The sequence below is a fragment of the Oxyura jamaicensis genome, chromosome 2, assembly GCF_011077185.1.
Source record: "Oxyura jamaicensis isolate SHBP4307 breed ruddy duck chromosome 2, BPBGC_Ojam_1.0, whole genome shotgun sequence".
Taxonomy (NCBI): Eukaryota; Metazoa; Chordata; class Aves; order Anseriformes; family Anatidae; genus Oxyura; species Oxyura jamaicensis.
The window spans coordinates 23,742,570-23,769,183 of record NC_048894.1 but is presented as its reverse complement, the minus strand read 5'-3'; the positions used below and the strand labels follow the sequence as shown (position 1 = coordinate 23,769,183).

The following is a 26,614-nucleotide window of genomic DNA, read 5'->3' as shown; positions in this document are numbered from 1 at the left end:
CTAGAATCTTTAAGCTTACATGATTTTAAAATGTTTTCAGACAGAATAATTATTTAATAACTTATTTTAGTACTTACACTGCTCTAACATTTTTTCTACCACTTGGCATTTTAGTTCAGCAACAAGTTATTAGCTTTGCATCAAGTTCATCTTGTAGTTACTGTTTTTATGAGGGATTAATAATACTAGAAATTTTGATAAATCATCCACTCACACGCTTTATAAACCCATGTCTTGACTATAAAATGTATAATAAAAAGCAGCCTACAAAAATCTTCAAAACCTATCAACTAAAAAAATAAATTGATGGGGAAAAAATAAAAAAAGAAAACATATCAGGCAGCTCTAGTAGGTAACTATAACGCGCATTTTCATAATCCATGAATATATATTCTATTTCCAGCCATCTGGCACTCCACAGATGATAGCAGTTTCATTTGTAGATGAACACTGATTTCACACAATTTCAGAGAAAGAAAAGAAACTGTTCAGAAAGTTTAAGTCGCTAAGGCAACATGAACCACAAAACATATTATCTGTGAACTGGACTGTTGCACATAAAATATATCAGGGAGCATGTGAATACAATCCTTCGCATCACATAGAGTAATGCTTAGGGAATGACTAAAAAGAAAAAGTGTGTCAGACAAAACAATGGCAAGTTCTTCAGGCTATCCAAAGCCAATCTAAAGCACTTGCAATAGATTGCACATAAAACAAAGGAAAAGATGATGAAAGAGTCACAGAGGTTTCAAGACAAATAAATGAAATAGTGCAGCTTAAAAGAAAGATAAAGTCAGAATACCAATTAGCCCTGTCAGGTATCCTCAGCATCCTCAGCTTCAGCACCCTAAACATAAAAATCAAAACCCTTGAGTGATCATCTTCTTGTGAGCAGCCATCCACAAACATATATATGAAATATTACAGTCAGCTATATATTCATAAAGCATTCTACAATACATCATGGCAACAACAAATACAGGTGGTTCCCTCTGATCATTCAACTACTCCCTGTTGCCACAAGAATAATACTGCATAGAAACCACAGCTGGTGCAGGGCATGTGGACTGTCTTACTGAGCAATATTTCTCTTTAAGATCTGCACTTCATATCACTAACTCCCTATTGATTTTTGAGTGAATAGGAAAAAGTACTGCCTTTGAAGGATATAAACGTAAAATGCCCTGGTTAACTGAAAAAAAAAACTCAATTCATCCTTTGGTGCACATTGGAATCACCCTGGGAAAAAAAAAAAGAAAAAAAAAGAAAAAAAAAAAAAAAACAGATTTCAAACAACAATTGCAGGGGCACCTTGACTGAAGAACTTCACAACTCCATAGCCTTTGTGGAGTGGAGCTGAACTGTGGGGGACAGCACAAGCTTTGACAGGATACTACTCCATGCCCCATCAGACCAGTTCTCATATTAATAGTTAACAGGAATAGGGACCAGAATTGAATTTAGGACAAGCATTTTATATGGGATAAATTATTTGAAATGATGGAATTTTGCAGCAGGGATTTTAGGCAAAATTTTGTTGTTTGATCTTTCTGTTAAGAGTTCTATGCATTTTTGCAATGCTTTGAGCACAAGCAACTTAGTAAACACCCCTTTCCAGCAAACTAAAAAGCATATGGTAAGCAAGAGGTACATCGAGATCACAGTGGGGAGATGCAGTAGTTATACCATTGGCTTGCTTCTCAAAGCACAGATTCATGTTGTGCAGGCAGCAGTCACAGATCACATCACTTTAACTGAAGTAATCTGCTTTAATTCTTTGCTTGAAGGGCAATTAAACACAGTGGGATGAGAGGATACAAGCCATACTAACACATGATATCACCAAAAGCACAGATTTTTAGTTTAAGAGAAACGTGCAAAGTTTCCAGGGCAAGTACGGAAGGCCTTCACACTGCTTTGCAAGGGGCTCCAATTAGGAGTGTCTCTTCTCTGCTGTCCCTGGCTTCTCAGGGCTCACATCAATATTTATTTGTCACAGATCAAGCAAGATAACATTGCTGTAAATTCAGTCAAGTTTCTAGTCATGCTCAAGAAGGAAGAAGGTCAACGGCAGCAGGAAGATATACGTGTTGATACAGACAGAATTTCTTCAGTTCCATCACAAATGGAAATGATATGATAATTCAAAAGGAATCTATTGCTGTAATATTTATTCTCTGCAAACTAATTACAAATACAGTAATGTTTTTGCAAAGTTTCCCTCCAAAGAGTATGTGGAGATAAAGAGTTAAGCCATAGCATTTATGTTGTATATAAATTTATGTTATGATGAGCTCTCTTTCAACAATAATGTGAAACCTTGAAAAGGAGACAAGAAAAAAATATATATATAAAGCAAGGCAGAGAGACTATGATTGCAACACTACCCACTCATTGCTTCTCAGTCAAATTGTGACACTTTTCAACTTCAGTAGGATTATTATTTTTTTTTTTCAGTCAAGGTTAATAAAAGAGATGACATGTTCACAACATTAGTCAAACACAGAGTAAATGCAACTTGCATCTTTTTGTAGAGTGCCATTAGCAACTTACTCAGTCTATTTCTCCAAAATTTTACTGTAAAAGAAGCAGAAATCCCTTCAAAGTGATCTGAATTTCAACCAACGTATGTAATAAGAAGCCATTTGTAATTTTTACACCAAAGTAACATTGGAGAAATTAACCTGAAAGAAAGCAGAAAATGAAGCTCATCTTGTGCACATCTGAAGTTCAACAAGTGAACTCAAACAGATCTACCTCTTGATGCAACTGTCAGTCAAGAAACAAATGGCTGTGTGGCTATTTCTCCAAAACACAAAAAGGCCCGTCTAAGAGAATGCTGCTTCACTTTCCTCAGTCATACAGTCCTGTTCATTCTACTGCTTCCCCACACTCCAGGGAATCACTTTAATCTGACTACGAAAAGAGAAATCCATCATCCGTTAAGAGGAATTAGCCCACCTCATTTCACATTCCTGGGATACTACCATGGATGCTCAGATAGACAGAAGAAAACATTTGATAGGAAGACGGGCTTGGTACTGCTGATTCTGCTCCATGTTCTAAAAAAAGCCAAGCTTCCCGTGCAAGCAAGTTACTGTGCACATTACTTTAAGAAAGGAATGGCTAATTTTATGTCTTTGTAAGCAGGTACGTATCTATTCATCTTTCAAAGTGGTGAGCTAGGATCGAGGGGTATCTATTCTATCATTATGATCGGCAGGGAGAATAATTTAAAAGACTGAAGGATTCTTCATTAAAAGAAATCACATGCAGATATTTAGGAAAAAAAAAAAAAAAGTTGTTAAGATTTCAGCAAACAACCCTGTAAAACCAGACTCGGTTAAAAATGACTTTGAGCTACATGCTATTTCTGGAAATTTCTGGTCAACTGACGAGATTCAAAGAGGGCTTTGTAGACATTGTATCTCCAATGGATCATGGATTCAAATTTAAGATAAGCTTCAAAATTAGGGAAAGCCTTAAACTCTGAAAGAAGACATAATTACAGTCAGAATGGTTGGGGTTGGAAGGAACCAATGAAGTCGTCTGGTCCAAACCTCCCTGGCTCAAGCAGGACCACCTCGAGCACGATGCCCAGGATCATCTGGGCAACCTATGCCAGTGTGCCATCACTCACACAATAAAGAAATGTTTCCTGATATTCAGACAGAAGCCCTTGTGTTTCAGTTTTTGTCCATTTTCTCTTGACCTGTCACTGGGCATGACCAAAAAGAGCCTGGCTCAGTCCTTTTTGCATTGTGCCTTCAGGTATTTATATACATTGAACCCCTCCAGCCTTCTCTTTTCCAGATTCAGCAGGCCCAGAGCTCTTAGCCTTTCCTCATAGGGAAGGTGCTCCAGTCCCTTCATCATCTTCATGGCCCTTCTCTGGACTCTCTCCACTACTTTCATACCTCTCTTCTACCAGGTAGCCAATATGCAGATAAGAAATATTTTGGGATGAGTAGAGGGGAAGGGTCACCTCCCTCGACCTGCTGGCAACACTCCTCCTAAGACAGCCTGGAATACCATTAGTTGAACACATTGATTTCCTCAGATACGTCTTTTTGAGTCATTTAATCAAGTTTTAGGCTTGAAACTGATACCATACAGCTGAAATCCCAAACATTAATAATTTCAGAATTTTGCTATAAAATAGCTTACTGAAGGACACATTAAGCCCTTTCAGCACAACAAGCTGTACTTGCAGAATACTCATGAGAATATTCAAAGCAGCGCAAAAAAAAAAAAAAAAAAAAAAAGGGAGACAGTATGAGGCTAAACCCAGATGACCTACAGCATTGAAACACTTTGCCAATTCCCATCAGAAATTTATCAAAAAAGAAACAGATGATAGAAAATTCTGGAATTTTGATAAAGTCATTGTTTCAAGTGATATATCATCATGGAGATTAGAGATAAGCAGTTTAAAAAGCTAAAGGAAAGGTAAAATGAATACAACTGCTATATGCACTGCTATAAACCTCTTAAACCTCTTCCTGAGTATGCAGTCGTTATATATAAACATCAGATGCCTAACACCCAAACCTGCGGTCATCTCTGATTCCTACCTCTTTCCTAACACCTACCTTCTCTTATTATATATTAATTTTATTTAAATATCAGTTTGGACTTGGATTCTCAAAGGTGAATGCATGCAAATAATATACTACTTCTTCCACTATTTGGACTTAGAAATTACAGTTGCAGTGCATTTACAGTCCATCTATTTGTTGAAAAAATACCTTGCTTAAGCATGTGATAATGTTATGAAAACAAACAGAAGAAATTATCTGAGAGCAACTGTCAAAAATAAAATAAAAAATCCTGGACTCCTCCATGTTAAAAATATCTGTAAAATCTGAAATAAAATTGAATCTGCTCTGGAATTTAGTATGCAATAGTATCTTTGTAGTACTCGGATAGTATTCTTTCTTTTTTTTCAGCTAGTTGATGACTTCATTTAGTCTTTGCTAATTAAAACTGTCATTTATCAAGAACCATTTTATGCAAAATAGCAATGATCAGTAACACAAGCTGGATCTGGGAGACATTCTCAGTGGCTTGCTTAAGCACATCAAATACAAAAACATGGTATGTTAATGAGAAAGCTAGCAGTCATTTCTATAATGTGTAAAAAGTAGATTTTGAAATTAAACAGGTTTTCCTTTAGTTTTTCTCCCTGATCCAGCTTGTTACAATGTAAACAGAGGGTTTTATTCCAGAGATTCAAGAAGCCCACTTACTGAAAGATACTTTTTTTGAATGGAATAAATTTGAATTAGGAGGTGTACACACTGCTAGGAAGATATATTGACCAACCTACAAACACAAATTTACTCTTATCATGGATCATTATGAGACATTCTCAAGCAACTGAATATAGAAATGAAATATAAACAAAAAGAGCAAATGGGTTTAGAAAACTCAAAATTATAGCATAGTACTCTCTAGGAAGCTGTAATAAGAATAGTTTATAATGGAAAGTAGGATTCACTCACAATAAGTGAAATAAGTCATTACTATTAACAAATATTAAGATAACCAAAAGTGCCTAAGCAGTTAGTCAAAAAATAAAGTCTACATTACAAACAGCTAAACACTTACATTACAACATAAATAAGACAAAAAACAAACTGTTTGCACTCTTTCAGATGTAATTTGGCCAGTTTGCTCTCAAAATACTTGCAAGCTATTACTTTAAAGCAAACTTTGATATTTATTTACAGCTTTCAATATGTTAATAAGCAAATACCTGCATACAGCACTTCATGTTGTCACAAAATGCCTTTAGCAGAAATTGTACCATTAAACTCTTCAAAATGCTATTGTCCTTCACCTTGAAGATGTTTTATTCTCACAGCTAAGAAACATTGCCTCCAGTTCTATTACCTTGGTGCCTATGCATCTCATGAAATTTATTAAAAGAAAACCAAACCCCACAACTTCTCACATGCACCTGGTGATAAATACTAAGCACAATAATTTTGAGAACAAAGCATAATTCAAAACAACTATACCAGGTCTTAAATTCTCCAGCTTCCACTACAGTTAAGGACACACCACCGAAATATTTTGGCAAAATATTGACAAAGCCAAGCACTAGACTCTGTTAGATTAGACTAGACTAGAATTAGGGATTCTTAAACATTTTGACAAAAATACATTTTTTGTGTACATAGTACATGCTTCTCCAAATGAACAGTACTTCTGTGTTCTGTGGCATGCTATGAGGGCTTTATCCTTCAGTAGTCAAAAACAGTCCATGCCAGAACTAAAAACAGCCCTCTTTTGACCTGTTTTGCCCATTTCATTTCCTGCTGAACTGACAGCCAAGGGAACATTGTTAAGCATATCAAAGTCTTAGCCTGTATATCTACAGCAGGTGCTAGAAAATATTCCTCTATCTATTTCTGTATCATTTTAGACAAAGCTATAAACAGTCAGAGCCACTCTGCCAGAAAAGCACCAGCAAAATTAGAATCTACTGAAACAGCAAGAGCCAAAGTTGGCCCATACGTTTGCCCTTCTGTCCATTTGTTTTCCCCGTAACTACATCGCAGCAGTGATGCTCCCTCTTCTTTAGGAACACCATAAGGGCCAGAAATTCCTCATCTTCTCATGGGGACAGAAGAACATTGGCCAACAACTCTTTCTGAAATAGCAGGCAGGCCCTGTACTGTTTCTCGACTCTTAAGGAATTACCTCCTGCTGCTTTGAAGTAACTGAACTGTTTCTTTACTTCAGGAAACCAAAGCCTCGACTGGAGGTGCTGAATCCGTGTGGTGCTATGTAATATGAGAATTATTCAATTCTTGAAGGAAAAAAAAAAAAAAAAAAAAGCCAGCCAAAAAATAAATTAAGCAGGTGAAGGAACATGACCTTAACATTAAGAAGAGATCAACATATTTACTGCAAATGCATTCTTTTCCACACTCTAGTTACACAAGCTTTTTCAAAATAAATTTTAAAGACGAATAAAGTTATGTATAATTATTCTAATTCACACCACTTATTTAGAGCTTGCTATTTATAATGAGGAATGCAGAATACCCAGTAATATTAATTTATTATTCAACTACCATTAAAATCATTGAAGTATTTCTTACAGATCTGCAGTCAGCTCCATTAAAACAAATTAAGTATTTCTAACCAATCTATGTTTTGTAACACATGCACAAATCACCACTGAACAAAATAGCTTCAGGGAAGTGCTTTGCTTTGCTTTTAACTCTTGGTCAATTCCACTGATTGACGGGACATCTAGTAACCCTGTTTCCTTAATTCAATCTTATTGAAAGTCAAGGCATATCAGACAACTATCGCCAGATAGGTGTTATGATTTTACAAACGGATTTTAGTGATAAGGCACAAGCTGAAATCTATACAGTTTTCTCGGATTATGTAGACCCCAATAAAAAGCTTACTTATTTATTATGTCTGGAATTTATAGTGAGGTATAACTGAACCATTAGCAACACAAAATAACTGCATTTTCTTGAAGAATGCTGCCAGTGAAATACAATGCATGTACTTAACATGGCAGAAGTGTAAATACTTTTACATGTAGAATTTGGAACATGCTTTCCAAACAGCTGTTATTATGTTTATCAATCTCAAAGCTATTGAGAGATGACAACATTCCTTATTCTGATTTGCTACAAATATTCAATTAAAAAACAATTTTCAGTACTTACAACTTGATGACACTGGAAAATATTAACAGCTTAACATATTAACATCATGAAATTCAACAAAGGCAAGTGCAAGGTCTTTCACCTAGGGAAGAATATAACCCCATGCACCTGTACAAGTTGGGGGCTGACCTGCTGGAAAGCAGCCCTGCAAAGAAGGACCTGGGAGTCCTGGTGGACAGTGGGTTGACCACGAGCCAGCAGTGTGCCCTTGTGGCTAAGAAGGCCAACAGTATCCTGGGCTGCATTAGAAGAGGGGGCTGGAGCACCTGTCGTACAAGGACAGGCTGAGAGAACTGGGCCTGTTTAGCTTGGAGAAGACTGAGAGGGGATCTTATCAACGTGTACAAATATCTGAAGGGAGGGTATCAAGAGGATGGGGACAGACTCTTTTCAGTAGTGCCCAGCAACAGGACAGGAGGCAACCGGCACAAACTGAAATACAGGAAGTTCTGGCTGGATATGAGGGGGCACTTCTTTACTGTGAGGGTGACAGAGCACTGAGCGAGGTTGACCAGAGAGGCTATGGACTCTCCTTCTCAGGAGATATTCAAAACCCGCCTGGATGCATTCCTGTGCAATGTGCGCAAGGCGACCCTGCTTGGCAGGGGGTTTGGACCAGATGACCTTCCAACATCAACTATTCTGTGATTCTATGTATTTCCTTGTTTCAGTAGCTATACTGTCACATGTCTGCCATGATATTCTGCTGAGAATGAAAAGTTGCCTCACCCATCATTTATTAGACAAACTTTTAAATAAAGATATTGCATATACCCAATGTCCCTTTCAAAACTGTTTTTTATTGAAAATTTGATTATGAAAGCTTGATTAAATAAAACTTCTTTATAGTATAAGATAAACTGTCTGACAGAAGATAATGCTCAACTGAAGCAATAGCTCATGAAGCGTATTTTATGTATTTTATCAAGTTGTTTTATACAATATAAAAGTACTTAGCAAATTACGAATTTAAAAAAAAAAAAGTTATAACAAAACATTAAAGTGGCAGAAAACATATATTTTGCATGTATAGAGTAGATTCCTTTGAGTTGGAGTGGTTGCAATGATGTGTCTGAACATTATTTCCCAAAGGCTACTCTTGTAAATAAACTGAACTTAACATTAGTACAAAATTCCATTCATTCACTTCATGGTACTTTGTTCAAGATTTTTATAAGGACGAACAAAAGACCAACAAACTCATTTCATATATTCAGCATTGCACTTAGAACATTAAAAAAAAAAAAAAAAAAAAAAAAAAAAACTACTTGACAGTATATTGTGCTCCTATCTATAAAAACTAAATATCTTACACTTTATTTGGTAAAGGTATTGAAAAAGTAATAGAACGATAAAGTACAAAGAAAACATCAGATTAACAAGATGGAATCTCATCTTGTTCTGAAGTAATGGTACCTCTGCGATATGGTTTCAGCCTCTTTCACTGGACTACACAGAAATCAGTAGCACTGTGCATTCATTCACAAAGTGTAGTAACATCACTTAGTATTTTCTTCTTACTTTGCAGAAAGAAAGAGAGAGAAAGGGAGAAAGAGAGAGAGAAAAAAAGAAAGAAAGAAAGAGAGAGAGAAAGAGAGAGAGAGAGAGAGAGAGAGAGAGAGAGAGAGAGAGAGAGAGAGAAGAAACCAGCACTTACTTGCTTTTCCCTTTGTATACTGTAGCATAGGAGCCTTCCCCTAGTTTTTCCAGCTTTTCATATGAGTCTGCTTTTCCAAACTTGGGGCTTGTAGGCTAAAAATAAAACAAAAAAAACATTTCAGAATCTATTGCACCCACTACATTAATTGCTTTGATTCAGCCCTCAGAGATCAAAGGCCATTATGAAAACCCATAGACCTGCACTTTATTAACAGCCAACAATAAAAGAAAATAATTAATAGCAAAGCTAATAAAATGACTTAATAGGCTACTCAAGCAAACATCATTCAACACCCCAGATGGTGGTTTTCAATATCAACTATATACTTACATCACTGGAATTATCAAAAGGATTTTGTTCTTAATCAAAGGGAGATTTCTGTTTCATTTTTCACATATACCACTTCATACAGGGAAAAGGATCATTAGCAGCTGAACCTGCTCATCTTTGTTAAGAGATCTAAGTAACAGTTTCAATCTGCCCTACAAAATCAGATTACACAAGCTTCTTAAGTAAAATATATATATTTTAATCTACAGCCCACCCAAAAACACTGTATCAGTCAGTGCCTTCTGCACATCTACCACTGTTCAGAGAGTCATCAAAATACTACAAGAAAGCACATTTAAAGAGAATATCTTGCTTCTGAATTATGTTTACTGTCTTCAACTTGTGGATACAAACACACCATGTTTTTAATGGCATGTATATGCAGCACAGTGGATTAAAATCCTGTAGCCTCAACATCTGCAGCCTAAATGCGGGGCTGAAAATGGAAGCAAGCTGAACACGGCGTCTTGCTGAGGGCCAGACAGCTCAGCCCACCTCTGTGCCAGGCTGCTGCCTGCCCTGCTGCTATGCATGCCTCACAAAGAACACCATAAAAGCTGCAAAAATAGAAATTCATCTGACATGAAAATGATTCATTTGGAAAGCTGATATTAAAAATTGAGAAAGAGAAGACATATTATGAGGAATTGTATTGCATAAAATCATTTTTCCTGATTTTTATTTTATTAAACAAATGTAGCTCCAAATGATGCAATATAATATCTGCTTTTCATAATTTCAGTATTCATGAATGAAGTCCTGATCTACAACTTCACAGACTAGAATGATATACATTTTCAGTAATAAACAAATCTTTTTCTTTTATTTATTTATTTTTAATGTATGTCAATACTACTGCCTACTCTGGCAGGCTCAGTGCCATGGCCACTTCCCTGGGGAGCCTGTCCCAGTGCCCGACCACCCTCTGGGTGCAGAACCTTTCCCTAACCCCCAGCCTGACCCTCCCCTGTCCCAGCTCCATGCCATTCCCTCGGGTCCTGTCGCTGTCCCCAGAGAGCAGAGCTCAGCACCTGCCCCTCCGCTCCCCTCGTGAGGGAGCTGCAGGCCGCCATGAGGCCTCCCCTCAGCCTGCTCTGGGCTGAACAAACCAAGGCACCTCAGCCGCTCCTCATACGTCTTGCCCTCCAGACCTGTCATCATCTTCACTGCCCTCCTTTGGACACTCTCTAATAGTTTTATGTCCTTCTTACATTGTGGCACCCAAAACCACACATAGTACTTGAGGTGAGGCCACACCAGTGCAGAGCAGAAGTGAAGAGGTTAGTTGACAGTTTTAATCCTAAGTACTTTAAATTCAGTTAAAGGGCCATTTTTGCTGTGAATTAATCTTCACTTTTACAAAAAGAAGTAATCTGAAGTAGTTTAGAATAAGCATTTTTGTACACAGCATATCATGAAGTTCCTGGAAAATATCTGAGTTTAGCAGACATTTTGAAGTATATCCTGCTTTTCCAGGCATCCACATCTTCCAGCTGTCTGGAAGAAAAGTGCTTTTTACTCTCCCCCTAGACCAGAAGGACACTGTAAAAAACTGAACTGCAATTGCCACCAGCATCACCTACGGATATTTTAGACTGCAGCACTCAGACATTCTGTACACAAACGAACCAAAAGAATACAGGGCAGAAATTCTAGAGAATCAGCACTGATGCTCACTTCAGATTCAGGGACTAACTCAGTGTATGGTTGTAACATTGCAAAGGAAAGCAGCCAAGCAAATTGAGCACTTTTAGGGTTGAATTCAACTGGGAAACTCTAAGCCATGCCCTGCACTGCACACAGTACAGACTCACATTTGGGATCTTATGCCTGATTTACACGTACTCAGGTTTCAGTTTTCTCAAGGAGACAAGCATGCAGTGCATGTTTGCAGTGCAGAACACAGCTGTGTCTAAATTCTTTTAAAACCATGGTCAAAAGTTTAAAATCATCTGAGCCTAAAAATTGCTCCAATAAACAGACAAGAACATCCCAGGTAGGATGACTTGGGACATATAATCCTCATTACTGCCAATTAACCATGAACCAGAAAATACAAACATTCCTTTTACTCAACTAAATTTACAAAATTTGTCCTAAGCCATAATTTTGGCACTTTGGCATATACATGTGTTTTCTGGGACTAAGATCCCAGCTTTCTATTGAATGATATCAGGCTGTACACATGTATGTTTGCAAAATTGTGCCTTTTCATCTCCTTCCAATACACAGAACAATCTATTACTTCGTTATCCAAGTCCTAAACATGAATAGACTGATGAAAATATGCCATATGGGAACTCTCTGATCGTTTTCCTCTTGCATTATTGGGACCACTTCATTATAGATAAGGGAGTAATATGCTCATCTCCCAATGTGCACTTAAAAAGGCATTGTGCCTGGTTAGAAATGCAAGTGCTGTTTTTTTTGTTGTTGTTGTTGTTACTGTTTTTTTATCACAGTTGTATTACAGATGTCACTAACAGAGGTGAATAAAACATTTATTCAAGTAACTTTCTCATTTAAGTGTCTTATTATGAACTAATGCAACATTATGAATCTATAGAAGAAAAGTATTGAGATGTTTAAATGTACCCCATACAATGAGGAGGGATAGCAAAGTATTTTCCACATTGCAGGCAGCAGTAAACAAACACACAATGCGTAGCTTTGTTTGGAGTGGCAGTGCTGCTGCAGTTAACAGTAAATAGTTCAGTGCTGGTTTCCTCATATAGCGGGGAAGGAAAAGGACACAGCTTATACATGTGTTTCACATCCACTCTTATTTTCACACTGTGATTTACTTTAATTTTATACCACTGGAAACCATAATATAAAAGGTCACAACAACTTGTAATGCTTTAAGATCTTGATAGGAAACAGGATGCCTTTAATCCATTACCACACAGTAAATCAGCAGCAGTAATTATTCCTGCAACCTCAGGCTCATATTCCCATATTCCAGCTGCCAGAGGCACTGACCTAAGGTCATGCCTTTTGACTCATTCTCCTCCTGGGAGCGGATGCATCCTCACCAAGAACAAGCTAAATTATAAAAGCTTGCATTTGGCAGGACTGGGAGGAAGAGCTCATTCTTTATCGCCCCAAAAAGGTGCTGGTTTTGACCAATTTGTCCTCGCAGCCAACCCATGCAGCTCAGCTCTGCAGCAGCAAGACTGATTTGCCATGCTCCCCATTGCCCTCAGAGGCAGCCTGAATCCATTGTCTGGTGCCAACTCAACAAAGGGCAAACCAGAAAAAAAAAGACAAAAACAAACAAACAAACAAACAACAACAAAAAACTGTTAGTAGCCACTATTCATCCTACATGCACTAAAGCAAGGTGGCTGATCTCACCTCTCCAGGTGACAGCTCCTCAGCAGTGGAGCTCATTCCTTTGTTGCAGCTGGATCACTGGATGGGATTGCTCACAAGTCCATACTCTCATGCTATTAGATCTCCCTTTGAGAAAATGGCCATTATCCTTCCTTGCATATACAATTTTAAAAGATGTACAGTTTTTGAATGTATTTGGTGTAGAAAAGCACTTGAGGATTTTTAAGAAAATTAAAAAATAATAATAATAATCAGCAGACCGTTGCAGTTACTTAGATGCCCTGAATATTCCGATACTTGCTTCTACTATCAAAAATCTCCATATACTACCACAGCAACTACAGTTGCTTGCATTTGCTTAGCTCAGACATTCCTTACCTCTATTTCTGGATTATAAAACCAGGTCAAACTTACATAAAGCAAAAATATGAAACTTTACAAAACTTAAATTTTGAGTTTAAAGGGATCTAAATAACGGTCTACAGAATGGATCTAAATAATCTGAAATTCTGTGACTACTAAAAATTATCACAATTTCCACCTACTAAATTATTTCACCCTGTTTCATATGGTTATTTTCCAGATTCATAGCCATGAACTTTATTATTCAGATTTCTCCATATTTAGCTTTCTCAACCATTTTTGTTTTAAAAAATACACCTTGTTACAGCAAGATAATGGTACTTTTTTTTTTTTTTTTTTTTTAGTGGTAATATTACAATCCAACATTTGTAATTCACTTCTAAATATCATCTTTTGTTTGTTCTGAATATTTTATTCCTTCCAGTAAAATATATTGTAATATATATTCACAGAGATCTGTGTTTGTTGAGTCACAAGAGTCCCATATTCTGTCCAGGATATGGTTGACTGAAATACGCATAGCAAGCAAGACATATCCAGAGCACATCACATTTACAATGCTTGCATCAGCCACTGACATATCTCACAAGCAGCAGACTCTCAAGAAGTCTTCCTGCATTTTAGAAAACTGCTGCAGTCCTCCACTTTGACCCAGACAAGATTTCTCAACAGAAAATAGTATTAATTTTAGCTGAATGCACATATTTTGATAAATGTTTGTTCAAAGCTACTTTTTGAAGCTCAACTATTAGAATACTTCTGCCACTATTTACTTTTATTCTTTCTTTTCATTATTATTATTTCCTTTTTCTTACTCCTCCTCAGTAATTTTTAACCCGCCAAAACACCAGTTTGTTAAAGCTTCCAAAACCTTTCTATGACTTTTTTTGTGTGTGTGTGATTTTATTGTGAGGTAGAAGCTAAAGAGAGATTTTCTCCCTACAGCTACACTGATTTGTATATACTGCACATCAGTGGGACTGCTTAGGCATAAAACTGCCCGTTGCTCAGCATCAAAACTAGGAACAGAGGGAGGGAGGGAGGGAAGGAGGGAGGGAAACAACAACAAAAAACTTTGAAAGCTAAAAAAAGAAATAGATACAGGTACGTGACCAAGATTCAACACAGGCCACTTTAATGGGCAAAGGTTAAATAGGAGATAAACAACCAGTGAGAGACTGGTACTCCTGGAGAGTCACTGGAAAGTGAATCTTCATGCTTGGGAGAAATCTTCTAGTGAACTCAAATGGGAAAGATGGACAAGATACTGAAATAGAAGGGAGTAAAGGCTCTCAAGCCTTCAAAGAACGGCAAATAGTCCCAAGTCACTGCAGAAGCCAGCACAGACTGCAGTGGATAACATCACCCCCAAGGAGAACTGGAGCACAAAGAGGTGCACTTCTTTCCCTTCTAGAACCAGACCGAGTTTTGTTTGTTTACTTTCATGCTTCACCTTTTCTGAAAATAGTTGCTGTTCACATAGTTTTCTTATTAGTAGCCCACATTTTTCCCAGCGCAAGATTAGGCTAACAGCACCACTGAGCACTGGGAGTGGGTATCTTTTGTAGGACAGCTTTCAGCAACCAAGAATAGATTTTTTTTTTCTTTGGCTAAGGAAATATAGATCGTAGTAACAAAGATAGAAAGAGTATGCCAAAATGTTGAACACAGAAATAGAAGAAGCTATTTCAAAGTGATGGTAGTGTATTTAAAATAACAGAGAAAAAAGAAGTGAGAGGAAGGAGTCTGTTCTGACCAGGTCATTTCAAGTATTTCATTGATTCAAACCATAGGAAGATAATAGAGTTATTCCAAGATCTTACAGTATGAGTCCTCACACTATATTCTCATGTGAATACCTGTCTTCCTCAGATTTTTTCAAGATCTATGTAGTAAAGAGAACTTTAATGGAAAATTACATTGAAAATCACCTGACTATTCTTATACAAGCTGTGTGGGTTATGTTCTCATGCATTTTTCATAACTGCAAAACAGCTTGTGAATGTCACACTTAACCATCACACTCCTAAGCTTAAGTTTTAAATATCTTTTTTTTTTTTTTTTTAACTGTGGGATATTAAACTTCAACATAAAGCCCTCCTCAAGGGAAAAATATTATGTTCACAGTACCCTTGTAAATTATTTAAAACCAAAACTAAAGACCTGTTTTGTTCTATGACTGAAAAGAAATAAATTTATTGCTAGAATAACTTGAAAGTGAAAGGTAGGCCAAGAGTCATAACAGATTAAATTGCAAAACCTGTAGATTTTTTTTTAAGCCATTCTACATTTTGTCTTCTTTTTCACAATGATAAAACCATTTTACAAAACTATTCACAAATTTCACAGTAATGAGTGCCCTTAAGGTTTAATCCCATATGCAATTATAGGTCCAATGCAATCCCATTCTTTTCTTTCATTTTAAACTCTGCAAAAGGTGGACTGTTGTCTAGGACCACATTCAAGGGATACAGAGATGTTCAAGAATCCAACCTGAGCATTAATCTGAGCTCTCCCACTACCAGATTCCATTGTCTTGCCTGCATCTTTCCGTCCCTACAGCCATAAATGAGCAATCTGAGGCACAGCTACCACAGAGCTCTGTGAAAGGGCTTGGTGCTGTTGGTGAAGATGTTTACTTGTTCTGCAGGCTGTTAAAGCACAGAAGCTGGACCAACTGCCACATTTTATCTGCCTTACCAGTAAAGGACTAGGGTTAAGATCCTTGAACCTTCCCTCTAGCCAGAAAAGAAAATTCAGCTCTCCACACAGAGCTCTGAACGTATCTTACCTTAATAAAACAAGTATTATCCAAGAAGGATGCACCTACCCTTGTAACTAATGGGTTCCTAAAAATGGATAGGAACACCTGAACAGGAACACAGCTGAGAACGCACACAAAGCGTTTAGGCAGACAGAAAGGATGCTTCCCACTTACACAAACTTCTGACTTTAGTTTCTCTTTGAAGTGAGATCTTTTATGCAATCAGTGTGCAATGAGTTAGTAGGATCAGTTCATGATTTTGCTTGTATTTCTTTGGAGGAAATTAATGTGCAACCAGACTGAAAATTAACAGAAGTTAGAAAAACAGAAGAGAGGCTGCTCTCCCCAAAAGAGTGCACTAGGGCATTGCGTATTCAATTATTAATTTTTTTTTACATGTATGTTAGTTGGTAAAAAGAATAATTAGTATTTCACTGCATTTAGTTTTTCTACTGCTGAAAGGTAGTACATATAACTTAGCATGATATTTGAATTCATTGCCATGGATCTTAAGTCATTCAGAGAAGAAACTGATGTGTACCAGCACGAACCTAAATCTTGCCTAGATGGTTAGTTCATAAAAGCTGCAATATTCTATTTACACACTGTGCAAAAGTATTATTCTAGGATATAAAATATGTATGCTGAATACAATAGAACTTCACCTTGAAATAGAGAACAATAAATATGGCTACACGCCCAAACAGCATGGATCTCAAACAGGATTTTCAGAGAATTAGTCAAATCATCTTCCAGACCAAGTGTTATTTTGGGAAGAGGGGCAGTTTGTTCTTTTGCGTTGTGGGTGGGTTGTTTGTTTGTTTGTTTTGTTTTGTTTTTTCCCTTTCTTTTGCCCAGTTTATTTCATAGCTTTACTCTTTCTTCTAACAGGGAGCAGAGAAAAACAAGTTTCTTCCCTTGGTTAGCAAAAGACTCAACAAAATATTTTTTGAAATATATATATATTTTTTTACATATATACACGTGTATATATGCTTATTATTGTGATGCTTTGGATCAGAGCAAAGGTCTATCCAGTCACGTTGCCTGCCTCTAAGAGTACCAACAGATGATAGACAGGGAGGCAAATACCTACTTTATTCCCTGCAAGGTGAAGATCACCCATTATTCTGGGTGGGGAAAATAAATAAATAAATAAATGTCTCTTCTACTGTTCTATTGTAGATTTCACTCCATAGTAACATTCAATTTCAATCAGTTTAAAAAGTTGGGAAATCACACTCATAGATGTTTTCTTATATTTAAAAGAGGGGCAGGGCAATGCAATGCCATGTCACAGTTTCACATAATGATAGTGTAAGTATCAGGTGGAAAGATTTTAAATGTAAAAATTCAGTTTGTCTCATAAGAAGAAAAAATAATGTGTTAGCTTCTCAGTGCATGCTATTGCACTAATTAACAACAGAGTTTCTACAGGGTTGCAAAGAGGTGTGACAGTAACTGTAGAAAATTACTTTGTGTTCAAGAGCAAATGATTTATTTTCCAAGTGACAATCCGTGGGCAGGAACACTGAGTTCCAGCTTTCATAAACTTCTGTGTTTCATCTTTCCCATCACAAGGTACAGAGCATTCAGAAGGTACAGAAAACATAAAATGGATCACATGCCACCTGCTGAGCACTATTTGGTGATCTTCACCAAACACTGATGCTGATAACTGCCAGGAAGCTGATAAAACTTCTGAAACTGAACAGAAAATAGCATGGCACCCCAGGACATTACAAATAAGGTCTTTCTTGAAAAAAAAAAAAAAAAAAAGTTATTTTTGAGACAAATTAGGGACTTTCATCTGAGTAGAAAGTGGGTGACAGATATACAGGTTGATACAGAGCGTGCAAGCCTCAGCCATGTACCTTTTGCACGACATCAGTTCACCTGATGGCTACAGAGGACTTAAAATGATGAAAGGGAAGAGACTAAAAAGAACCCTTTTTCTAATACAGAGCCTCTAGTAATCAAGCATAGAAAGTGAAAATTGAAGGTAGCATACTTCTGTCAGAGTATGTTAAAAAAAAAAAAAAAAAAGTTTATACAAAGCAGAGCCAAAACTGCAACACAACTACACAACTGTAGCCAGTACAACCCATAAGGCATAACATGCTCAAGCATATTTACAGAAACTGAAATGCAGTTCAGAATGGCATCATCTGCTCGGCAGAAGAATTTCCAGGGAAGTAACTTATTGAATTAAAAGGGAGAATGTGAAGCAGCCCTCTAACACGAAAGAAAAAGAAGTAATAATCAGACAAGGAAGTGGCAAGGGCATCTGCTACACAGCATCGGGACTAGAAAAAAAAAAAAAAAAAAAAAAAAAAAAAAAAAAAACCTTCAGTCGATTCAACTGTAACTCAAAACCAGAGAACAACAAATGCCTGCAACTAACCACACAGACGTACGCTCAATGAAATGTGCATCAGAACATCTTGTGCTTAAGGCATTGTAGCCAGGCTCGAGGGAAGGGAACAGCTTGATCACATCTCTGCCCTGGACGTTTGAATTTCGGGTCTGCCAGTCAGGACCAGGTGTGACCTGCAATCAGGGGAGCAGTAGCACTGCCTTTTGCTGTGAAGTTCTATTCTTCCTTCTTCATTGGCATGAATACCCTCATTATTCCACAAATTATTCCTTGCCAGGTGCTCTTCCGAGCACTCTTTGTGAGGAAGAGTTAAAAAATGACTAACAATGCCTAGAAGCAGAAGAAGGGAGTTCACTGAACAGAGCTATAAAAACCAGGGAGAATTACAGGAAGTTAAGAAATCAGAATTGTATTTCAGGAAATGCCTATGCATCTACTTTCCAACATGAGGCATCCCCAGCAAGTCTGTGTGACTCAGACCATGAGAAGATTGGTGAGAGCGTGTGATTAGCTAGGGACCTAACCAGCAGCACAGTAGGAGGGGAAGCATTAACATCATTAACAGGAGAAAATACTGGGATCGCAGGACACTGCCTGGGCACAATGCAGCACCAGCCCTCTGGAAAAGAACAAGATGCCAATAACACACTTCCAAAATAAATCTGCTTCCAAATTCTGGAAGCAAAGCAAAGAAAAACCTTCACTTTTAGTAGAAAAGTATGTAAAGCTGATGCTTTACATACAGAAACTAGTAACAATTTCCATAAGGAACCAGGCAAAAACAGCTAAGATGTAGAGCAAGTTAACACTGCAGAAAAACTTCAGGAACTTTCAGGAAAAAAAATCACTTAAATTGATAGTTGTGCTGCCAAATAATAATCAGGCATCATTCACCAGTAAACAAGGAGCAAACTGTAAATGTATGAGTTTCTCATCTCCCAAGAAGTTCTAATTTAAAAGGTGTTGGTAAGAAATAAATAGCTGGGGTCTGACCAATGGGTAGGATGCTGAATATACAGTGCTTGTAGTGCCTACACCAACCAACTACCCCCACAACAAGCTGAGGGAAAAAAAAAAAAAAAAAAAAAAAAAAAAAGAGCTCTATCCTTCCTTATTGAGTACAGTAGTTAGTACAGTAGTTTTATGAAAAAACCTCCTTGTTATGCATTGATCTGGAACATGCAGGAGGCATCTTTGGCAGCAGCTATATAACACTATACCTTGATGGAAAAGCAAATTTCTTTTTGCTACAGATGGTTACGTTTTAAAATGTAACCTTTGCTCCAAAGGACAGTCCCCTAGAGGCATGACATCTTATCCATTAAATTCACATGGGTTAAACAAAGTTCATCTGCAGAAAATGAATCTCTGTCGCTTCTCCTTAGAAGTCTGACAGAATTCAGTCAAACTTCTCTACAGAGGACAGGTGGTGCCCAGGAGACAGAGATAAACAAAACAATAAAAAATAAATAAATAAATAAATAAATAAAGTAAGAAAGAAAAGAGGGGAAAAAGGGCAATCAACCTTTAAAATTACTTCATGCCAACTAAGATCTGAAGCATTGCACACATTCTGCTTAGATCTGTAGTCTTCACCTCAAAGGTCACATTATTATGGATTTTTTTCTTGCCAAAGCATAACAGAAATAGTTTTTCAATAATTTTGAAGGTCTTTGGGGGGAAATCTGTCTGGGCATTATTCATGAAAGACATGACATTTTATTTATCTGGTTTCATTCAAAGTACTTGAGGATGAAACAACAATGATGATGCATCACCAACACCTTCTCGGTTATTTTCTCTCTCTCACACAGAGAGTTTCTGACAGGGAAATAAATGCTAGTTTTACTACTTGATTTTAAAAGAGAGTTTTAAAATGTAAACAAAACCTGTCAAATCTGATTTGTTTCTCAAGTTTCTTTGAAATCTAAATCTAAAACTCAAAAAAAAAAGTTCAAGAGGTTTCCTAAACTTCAGGGGAAAGAATTCTTCCTCAAAAATAAGCAATCTTCCACAAAATTTCCAACACAAACATTGTAGCAGCTATAAAGCCATAGGAGGATCAGGAGAGAAAAATGCTTAGAAATCCCTTAAGACATACTAAAGACAAACATATTATCTTTAAAGCTTCATTTTCTTTTTATATATTATATTTTAAATGAAACAGTACAAGTATACATGGGAAACATTTTTAATGGCAGCCACAGCTTCTTGTTTTTTTTTTTTTCTAAGCAATCATTCTCCTTTTCAGCAAGTAGCCATTCAGTGTTATTAAATCCACCATTTTGCCATGCAGACATCAGCATTATGAACTTACAGAGCTAGGGCTGGAATGCCGTCTGACTTTAGGTGATTCTTTCCCTGCAGATGAAGTTTTGAAGTTAATGCAAGCATTGTTCTCTGAATGAACCCTCTTCACTTGGTTGGTTGGTTTCTCAAACGGATCAAAACTACTTTGCGTCCTCTGGACCCTGACTTTCTTGTCCTCAGGAATTGTATCCAGAGGTTTGATCACTGAATCCATTCCCTGGCAGTTCCGTGTAGACATCTTTGTGACACATATCTGAAAGGAAAAAAACAGCATTCATTGATTTTAACAGACTTGAAGTTTTATCGATCCATGTATCAGCCATCAAAAAAGGCACTGGAATACAAAGACATTTACTTTCTATTCAAATATTAAAATCACACATGCATTTTACACAGGGGACACACACTAAAAGTCATAAAAATAAATTGTATGTTTTTACTGTGTACTAAAAGATTTTTAAAAAGAAAAGAAAACAACAGAAGAGGAACATATGTCAAATTCATTTGTGTGTTTTCTCATACAGTTTGATCCTAGCAACAATGCCATTTCACTTTTTCCTCCAATCTAGCCACTGATATCTGCAAGCAGTATTGATTTCCATTTGTTTAAAATTGGATGAGCCTAAACTTAAATAAATGATGGTAGTTTGGGTGTGCACTTTGGTTCTGGCCTGCCAGAGATCCAATACCAGTATATTACTGTATTTTTAAATAATGTGTATACAGTGTTATTATTATTATTATCACCATATGTCTCAGAAAATGAAATCAGTAAATCAATTCCCAGGCACTGAAATGTGAGACCACAGCTTAATAGCGTACTAAAGCTCAGAAGTTCAATTCTTCCTTACGGTGAAGTACGATGCTGCCAAGCCCTGAAGTGTGCAACTTGCTTCCCGAGCTACCCAGATAGGTTACTGCTCGTGCAGAAGAGCTCAGTGAGCAGCACAGTGAGCTCAGATTCTACATAGTTTTATGTATATTATGTATTTTTCACATTGCAATTTATAAGTTTCTTACAATCACACAAGTTTTGGGGTGGGGTTGCGAGTGTTTGAGGTTTCAGCTTCTACGTACTGCACAAGAGATTCCATTTTTATGTAAGGAAGAACAGAAACACTTTTAGCTCTCAGGCTATAGGGAAAAGCTATGAGAAGTGTTGCAGACGGACCCCAGATGCTCCTTAAAACTTAAGGCAAATCAAAAGAATCTCCAATGTATTTTTTCCAAGATATCTGCAAGTCTTTAAGGGTAGAAAGTGATAATTTGCTATCAACTCTACTGTTCTCATACAAACACTTAAACAAGCATAATGTTCCATTTAAGCACCTACAATCTGAGCATTGTGGAAAAGTTGTTGCCAGAAAATGGGTAATATGAAGAAAAAAATAAATTTAAGATATAAATAGGACTCTTCCTCCATAACCCAAATGTCTCTAACAGAGACTTCTCCAAAAAATTATTCTTTGCCTCTTCTGCTGAGGAATTCTTTGCCTTGAAATCCAACTTATTCCAATTGTTTACAGAAGTACCATGTGGCTATACCTTAAGTTTTTAACATTTTGAGGGTTTGATGATCAGCTGTAACAGCAGATCAAAGATATTTTTTTTCGTACTTTAAAAATTTAAAGTGCACTTCTCACACGGTGCCATCTGGCCAAACTACCATGCACCAGTTCAGCTCCAATTAAGGCCATTACTAGCATTACAAGCCAGCTTTACAAGGGTTCATGTTTCTTCTCATTAACGTGGCTTCTCCAGGACTAAAACCCAACCAACTTTTAACAGAGAAGAGGAACAGCCCCCCTTCTTTCCAAATGGTAATACTCTCTCAGGCCAAAATTAAAGCAATTATGTAATTTTGGTCTATTACTTCAGAGAGAAAAGATAAAGAGCTGCTGCACAAAGAATTTTTAATTAGCCTTCTTGTAAAATTAATTGGCTTTTTTTTTTTTTTTCCCTAAAAAACCTACTATGCACAGGCATGCACCCACATACTTCCCACTGTCTTCTCCAGATTCATGTTCTTGTGATGGTTGTTACCAACAAAGATGTTTTGACATAATGTAAACTGAAATTCCTGTTAAAATAGCAACACTTTCATTTTGCTTAATCAACATGGATGCAAATAAATTAGTAAGTATCTCTTAGCCTCTGAAATCCTATGATCTAGAAAACAGGGACAAAGGAGAAAAGGTTAAAAGCTGTACTTGTCCTCCTTCCAAATTACAAGATACCAGCTGTGACTGGTTAAAGTGTTTGGAATCCGCAGCTACAAGCATGCTATAGTTAACAATGCCTCAACTGCTGTGTCTCATTTCTTTGTCCACTGGAAAGTCTCCATGTCGTACACTAATGTGGGCTAAGTAGGCCTTGCATTAAAATAAAAAAAATAAATAAATAAATAAAAGCTACACATCTGTTACTATTGATCGTCTCTGCATTGGAAGCAGTAATAGTTTGGAATTAGATATTGCAGGGAAACACTTTCACCTTCAGGTCACTTGACTGAGTTAGGAGTGGGATAAAATTCCCTGCCATCATCTTCTAACAGCCACCCTCAAACTTGCGAATGGCTGGAAGCAAGATGTGCAGCAGCCAGTCCCCTAGGCAGAAGTCAGGCACCCTAAAGGGTGCACGGCACAGCAGCATCACCAGTGAAGAAGACAGAAGATGGTGGAGAAGTGCAAAAGCAGAGACTGCTCCCTGCTCTGTCACTGGGGAACTTCTCGTGCCAGCGCTGTTTCATTCATCACCTCTCTCTCAAGGACCGCAATAGTTTGCTGGCATTAATTAAACATCTCACCAACTGACCGCTGAGCACTGAGAAACCAACGGGGCAAGCTTCTGCTGTTCTTTAAGGATATACATTTCCAACCCATCTACCTTGCCTGAGGGTTTTTCTTAGGAGAAATAGTATCTAGGTGCTTGTTTTACATCGCCATAGACGAAGTCAAAATTAACCTTATAATTCTGCTCCATAAAATCTGAGCGAGTCTAAAACACCAGTACTGAGCACGGGCTACAACTTCAGCATTGTACACCGTAAGGTTGCCGCAAACACGTTGGTGACTTCAGTTTTCCCTCCATCGGCAAGAACTAAACTACCACAATAACCCTGGTTTTGCCATGCAGACGTGCCATCCTGAGCTCCAGCTAATTATCAAACTTATTTTACAGTGACTTATTTTACAGTGACTTAACAGTGCAAATGTTTTGGAAACCTTCCTGTGCACAGAAATGGTTTTAGATTTCACTGAGATGATCAGATCACTTTGAAGAACAGCACAGATTGAATTTTTCTACTACACTGATTTTGCCTTTTAACTACCATTTTTGCTTATAACAGCATTGCAAAAGTGTTTTTTATAAATCTCAGCTACTCGAAGGTAGATAAAAATTCTCCTCAGAAGCTCTTACAAAAGTAAATCTGTCCCATCTGGTAGCTCCTTGCTGGTAGTCACACGTCCTGTGTGCTCTTTGGGGTCAATCAGAATTTTTCTATAACTCCATTTTGCCATCTGTAAGGCAGAGCATGTCTTTATACCTCATTTCATGTGTTATCTGCATAAGCCACAGGCTCTTCAGAATGGGGACTACCCGTTCACTAAACCTACGTGCAGAACTCCCCTTATGCATTTCAATAAAGATGACAAAATCATCCACTGCAGCCTCAAGACCAGATGATTTTGTTGAAAATCTGCTTAGCTACAGTCACTGGAATGAAAAACAAAGTTAAACAAGTGTAACAGCTCATGACATATAGGAAGTCAATCCATATGATTCATTACCCCCTTCTTGCCCTTACTCTATAAATCTATGTAATGTTGTACTTAACACAGTGCAGCACACACACTCAGCTGGGATGTTGTAAATGTCACAATAATCTAAAAGCAGTGTTACAAGAAGATGTGATCAATGGCACCTTAACTATTACAAATATTTACCCCAAATGCACGCATACAGAATACAAGTGGTATCTTGGTTTGTCATATATGAGATGATAATTATGCTTTATAAAATGTCATCAAGAGAAAGAAGAGAGTATAAATATATCAATTTAATAAAAATGTAGCAAACATCATGAGCTTTTAAGTATTTTAATTACCATGTTTTTTGTTTGTGTGTGTTTTTTTTTAAACTTAAAACATTGTACAAATAAACATTCAGGTATGTCAACACTGAGCAACTTTTTCTGCCCTTCTGGAGCTTCTACCATGATTTGGTACTTTTCCCACCACAAATAATAGACAAAGCATAACTTTCAGATGTACAGACTACTTCAGAAACTACTTGGCTTTTAGAACATGTGCAATGTAGTCACGGCTCTCCCTTTCAGGAGAGGTATTTCTGACAGCAGATCCCCTAACTTTGGGGAACAGAGAAATCTGTTCTCAGTTTATGCCTTCTCTCTTCTTTATAGAAAACGGGATAAAGAAAAAGCCAATTGACTTAATACATTTAATAGATTATTACAAATGCAACAAGCAATAGAGCAAAACATTCTGCCTTGCCAGGACTGTTTGAGCAGCCTTCCCAACCCTGCACCAAATTGTAAAGGCTCGGGAAAGTCACTGGCTGATTCACTGCCTCTCACTTTGGGAACCTTCAGCTGCCCAGGCACGAAACAGAAGGGAAGCTGTGCCTACTTCCCACCGCTGGAGCTCCAGCTTGGCAAGAATCCCATCAAGGTTTCTTTGAGGAAGCATGCTGCATCAGATGAAAGCAAAAACAGCTACAGAGGGGCAAGGACAAGGGACAGACAATTTCAATGGAAGTAACACTTGCCTACAAGGAAAAAAGGTAAAACAACACAAAGGGAATGGTATGTATGGTATTCACACAAGCAATCTCTACATGTAGGACATCAATACCTCAAGACTCTGCTCCATTTCCAAGACCAAAGTGCTAGACAACCTACTAGACTCCAGCTCTGAACCTCCCTTTGGAAGGAGTCTTGCTCTTCTCCTTAGAGAACAGAGTAGTTATACAGAAACTCTTTTTATTGTTATTGTTATGTTGAAGTTACTATATGGGAAAAGCACTTCCAAAGCAGCACTTAGAAATTGTCCAGGGACTCAGTGTCTTCATGGGAAATCTGAAAATAGCCATGTATGTTTGTTCCTACCCAGAGAGGTAGCAGTATTAATAGCTGAGAGTCCCTGACCCCAGTCCTGGAAAAAAAGATGCCTGTCAGCCTAGGTGTTGTCGGACAGAAGCACCTCTTCATGAACATCCTGCCCGTTACATCTTACATAAGGATCATTAATGTTAAATACAGTTTTACTTCCCTTCGTTTTTTCTCTTCCTGCTGCCAAACACTATGCCAATACTCCACGTAGTAAACAAAACCATCGCTGATGTCTCATTCACTCTGCACACTCTGATAGCTGATCTATACCCACTAGTTAAATTTGTCCCCAATTATTCAGTCAGTCTTAACTAAAAAGCTAAGACAAAATGACAGATGATGAGACAGAAGTCTTTTTGCCACTTAAAACCTACAGGACAAAGACCCACCTTGTAGTTTCCTGAAGTGCTCTTCTCTACTTTTGAAAAATGAATAAACAAATAAAGGACTATTTAAGTCATAAATCAAAACAGTCATAGCAATTCTAATATTACTTGAGCTATTATAGGTTCTGGCAATGTAAACCAAAATAAAAAGCAGCCCCACAAAAGGTAGTGCACTCTGGTACTAGATGTTATTTTAGTGCTTCTCTCTGTGTGTTTTTATTTATTTAAAGTAAGAAAAAACATTATGACACACC

At 37.4% G+C, this 26,614-nt stretch overlaps 1 protein-coding gene across 4 annotated transcripts in view; it reads right to left on the bottom strand.

Annotated features, from left to right (window-relative positions):
* Positions 1-26,614, bottom strand: part of CDK14 (cyclin dependent kinase 14) — a 329,549-nt gene that overhangs the window by 226,585 nt on the left and 76,350 nt on the right. For all 4 annotated transcript variants that reach the window (XM_035319413.1, XM_035319415.1, XM_035319414.1 and 1 more), the window contains 2 exons: positions 20,851-21,096; positions 9,361-9,455 (listed from right to left, as the gene is read on the bottom strand). In XM_035319413.1, the coding sequence (XP_035175304.1) occupies positions 9,361-9,455; positions 20,851-21,096 (341 nt within the window). The remainder of the gene's footprint in view (positions 1-9,360; positions 9,456-20,850; positions 21,097-26,614) is intronic.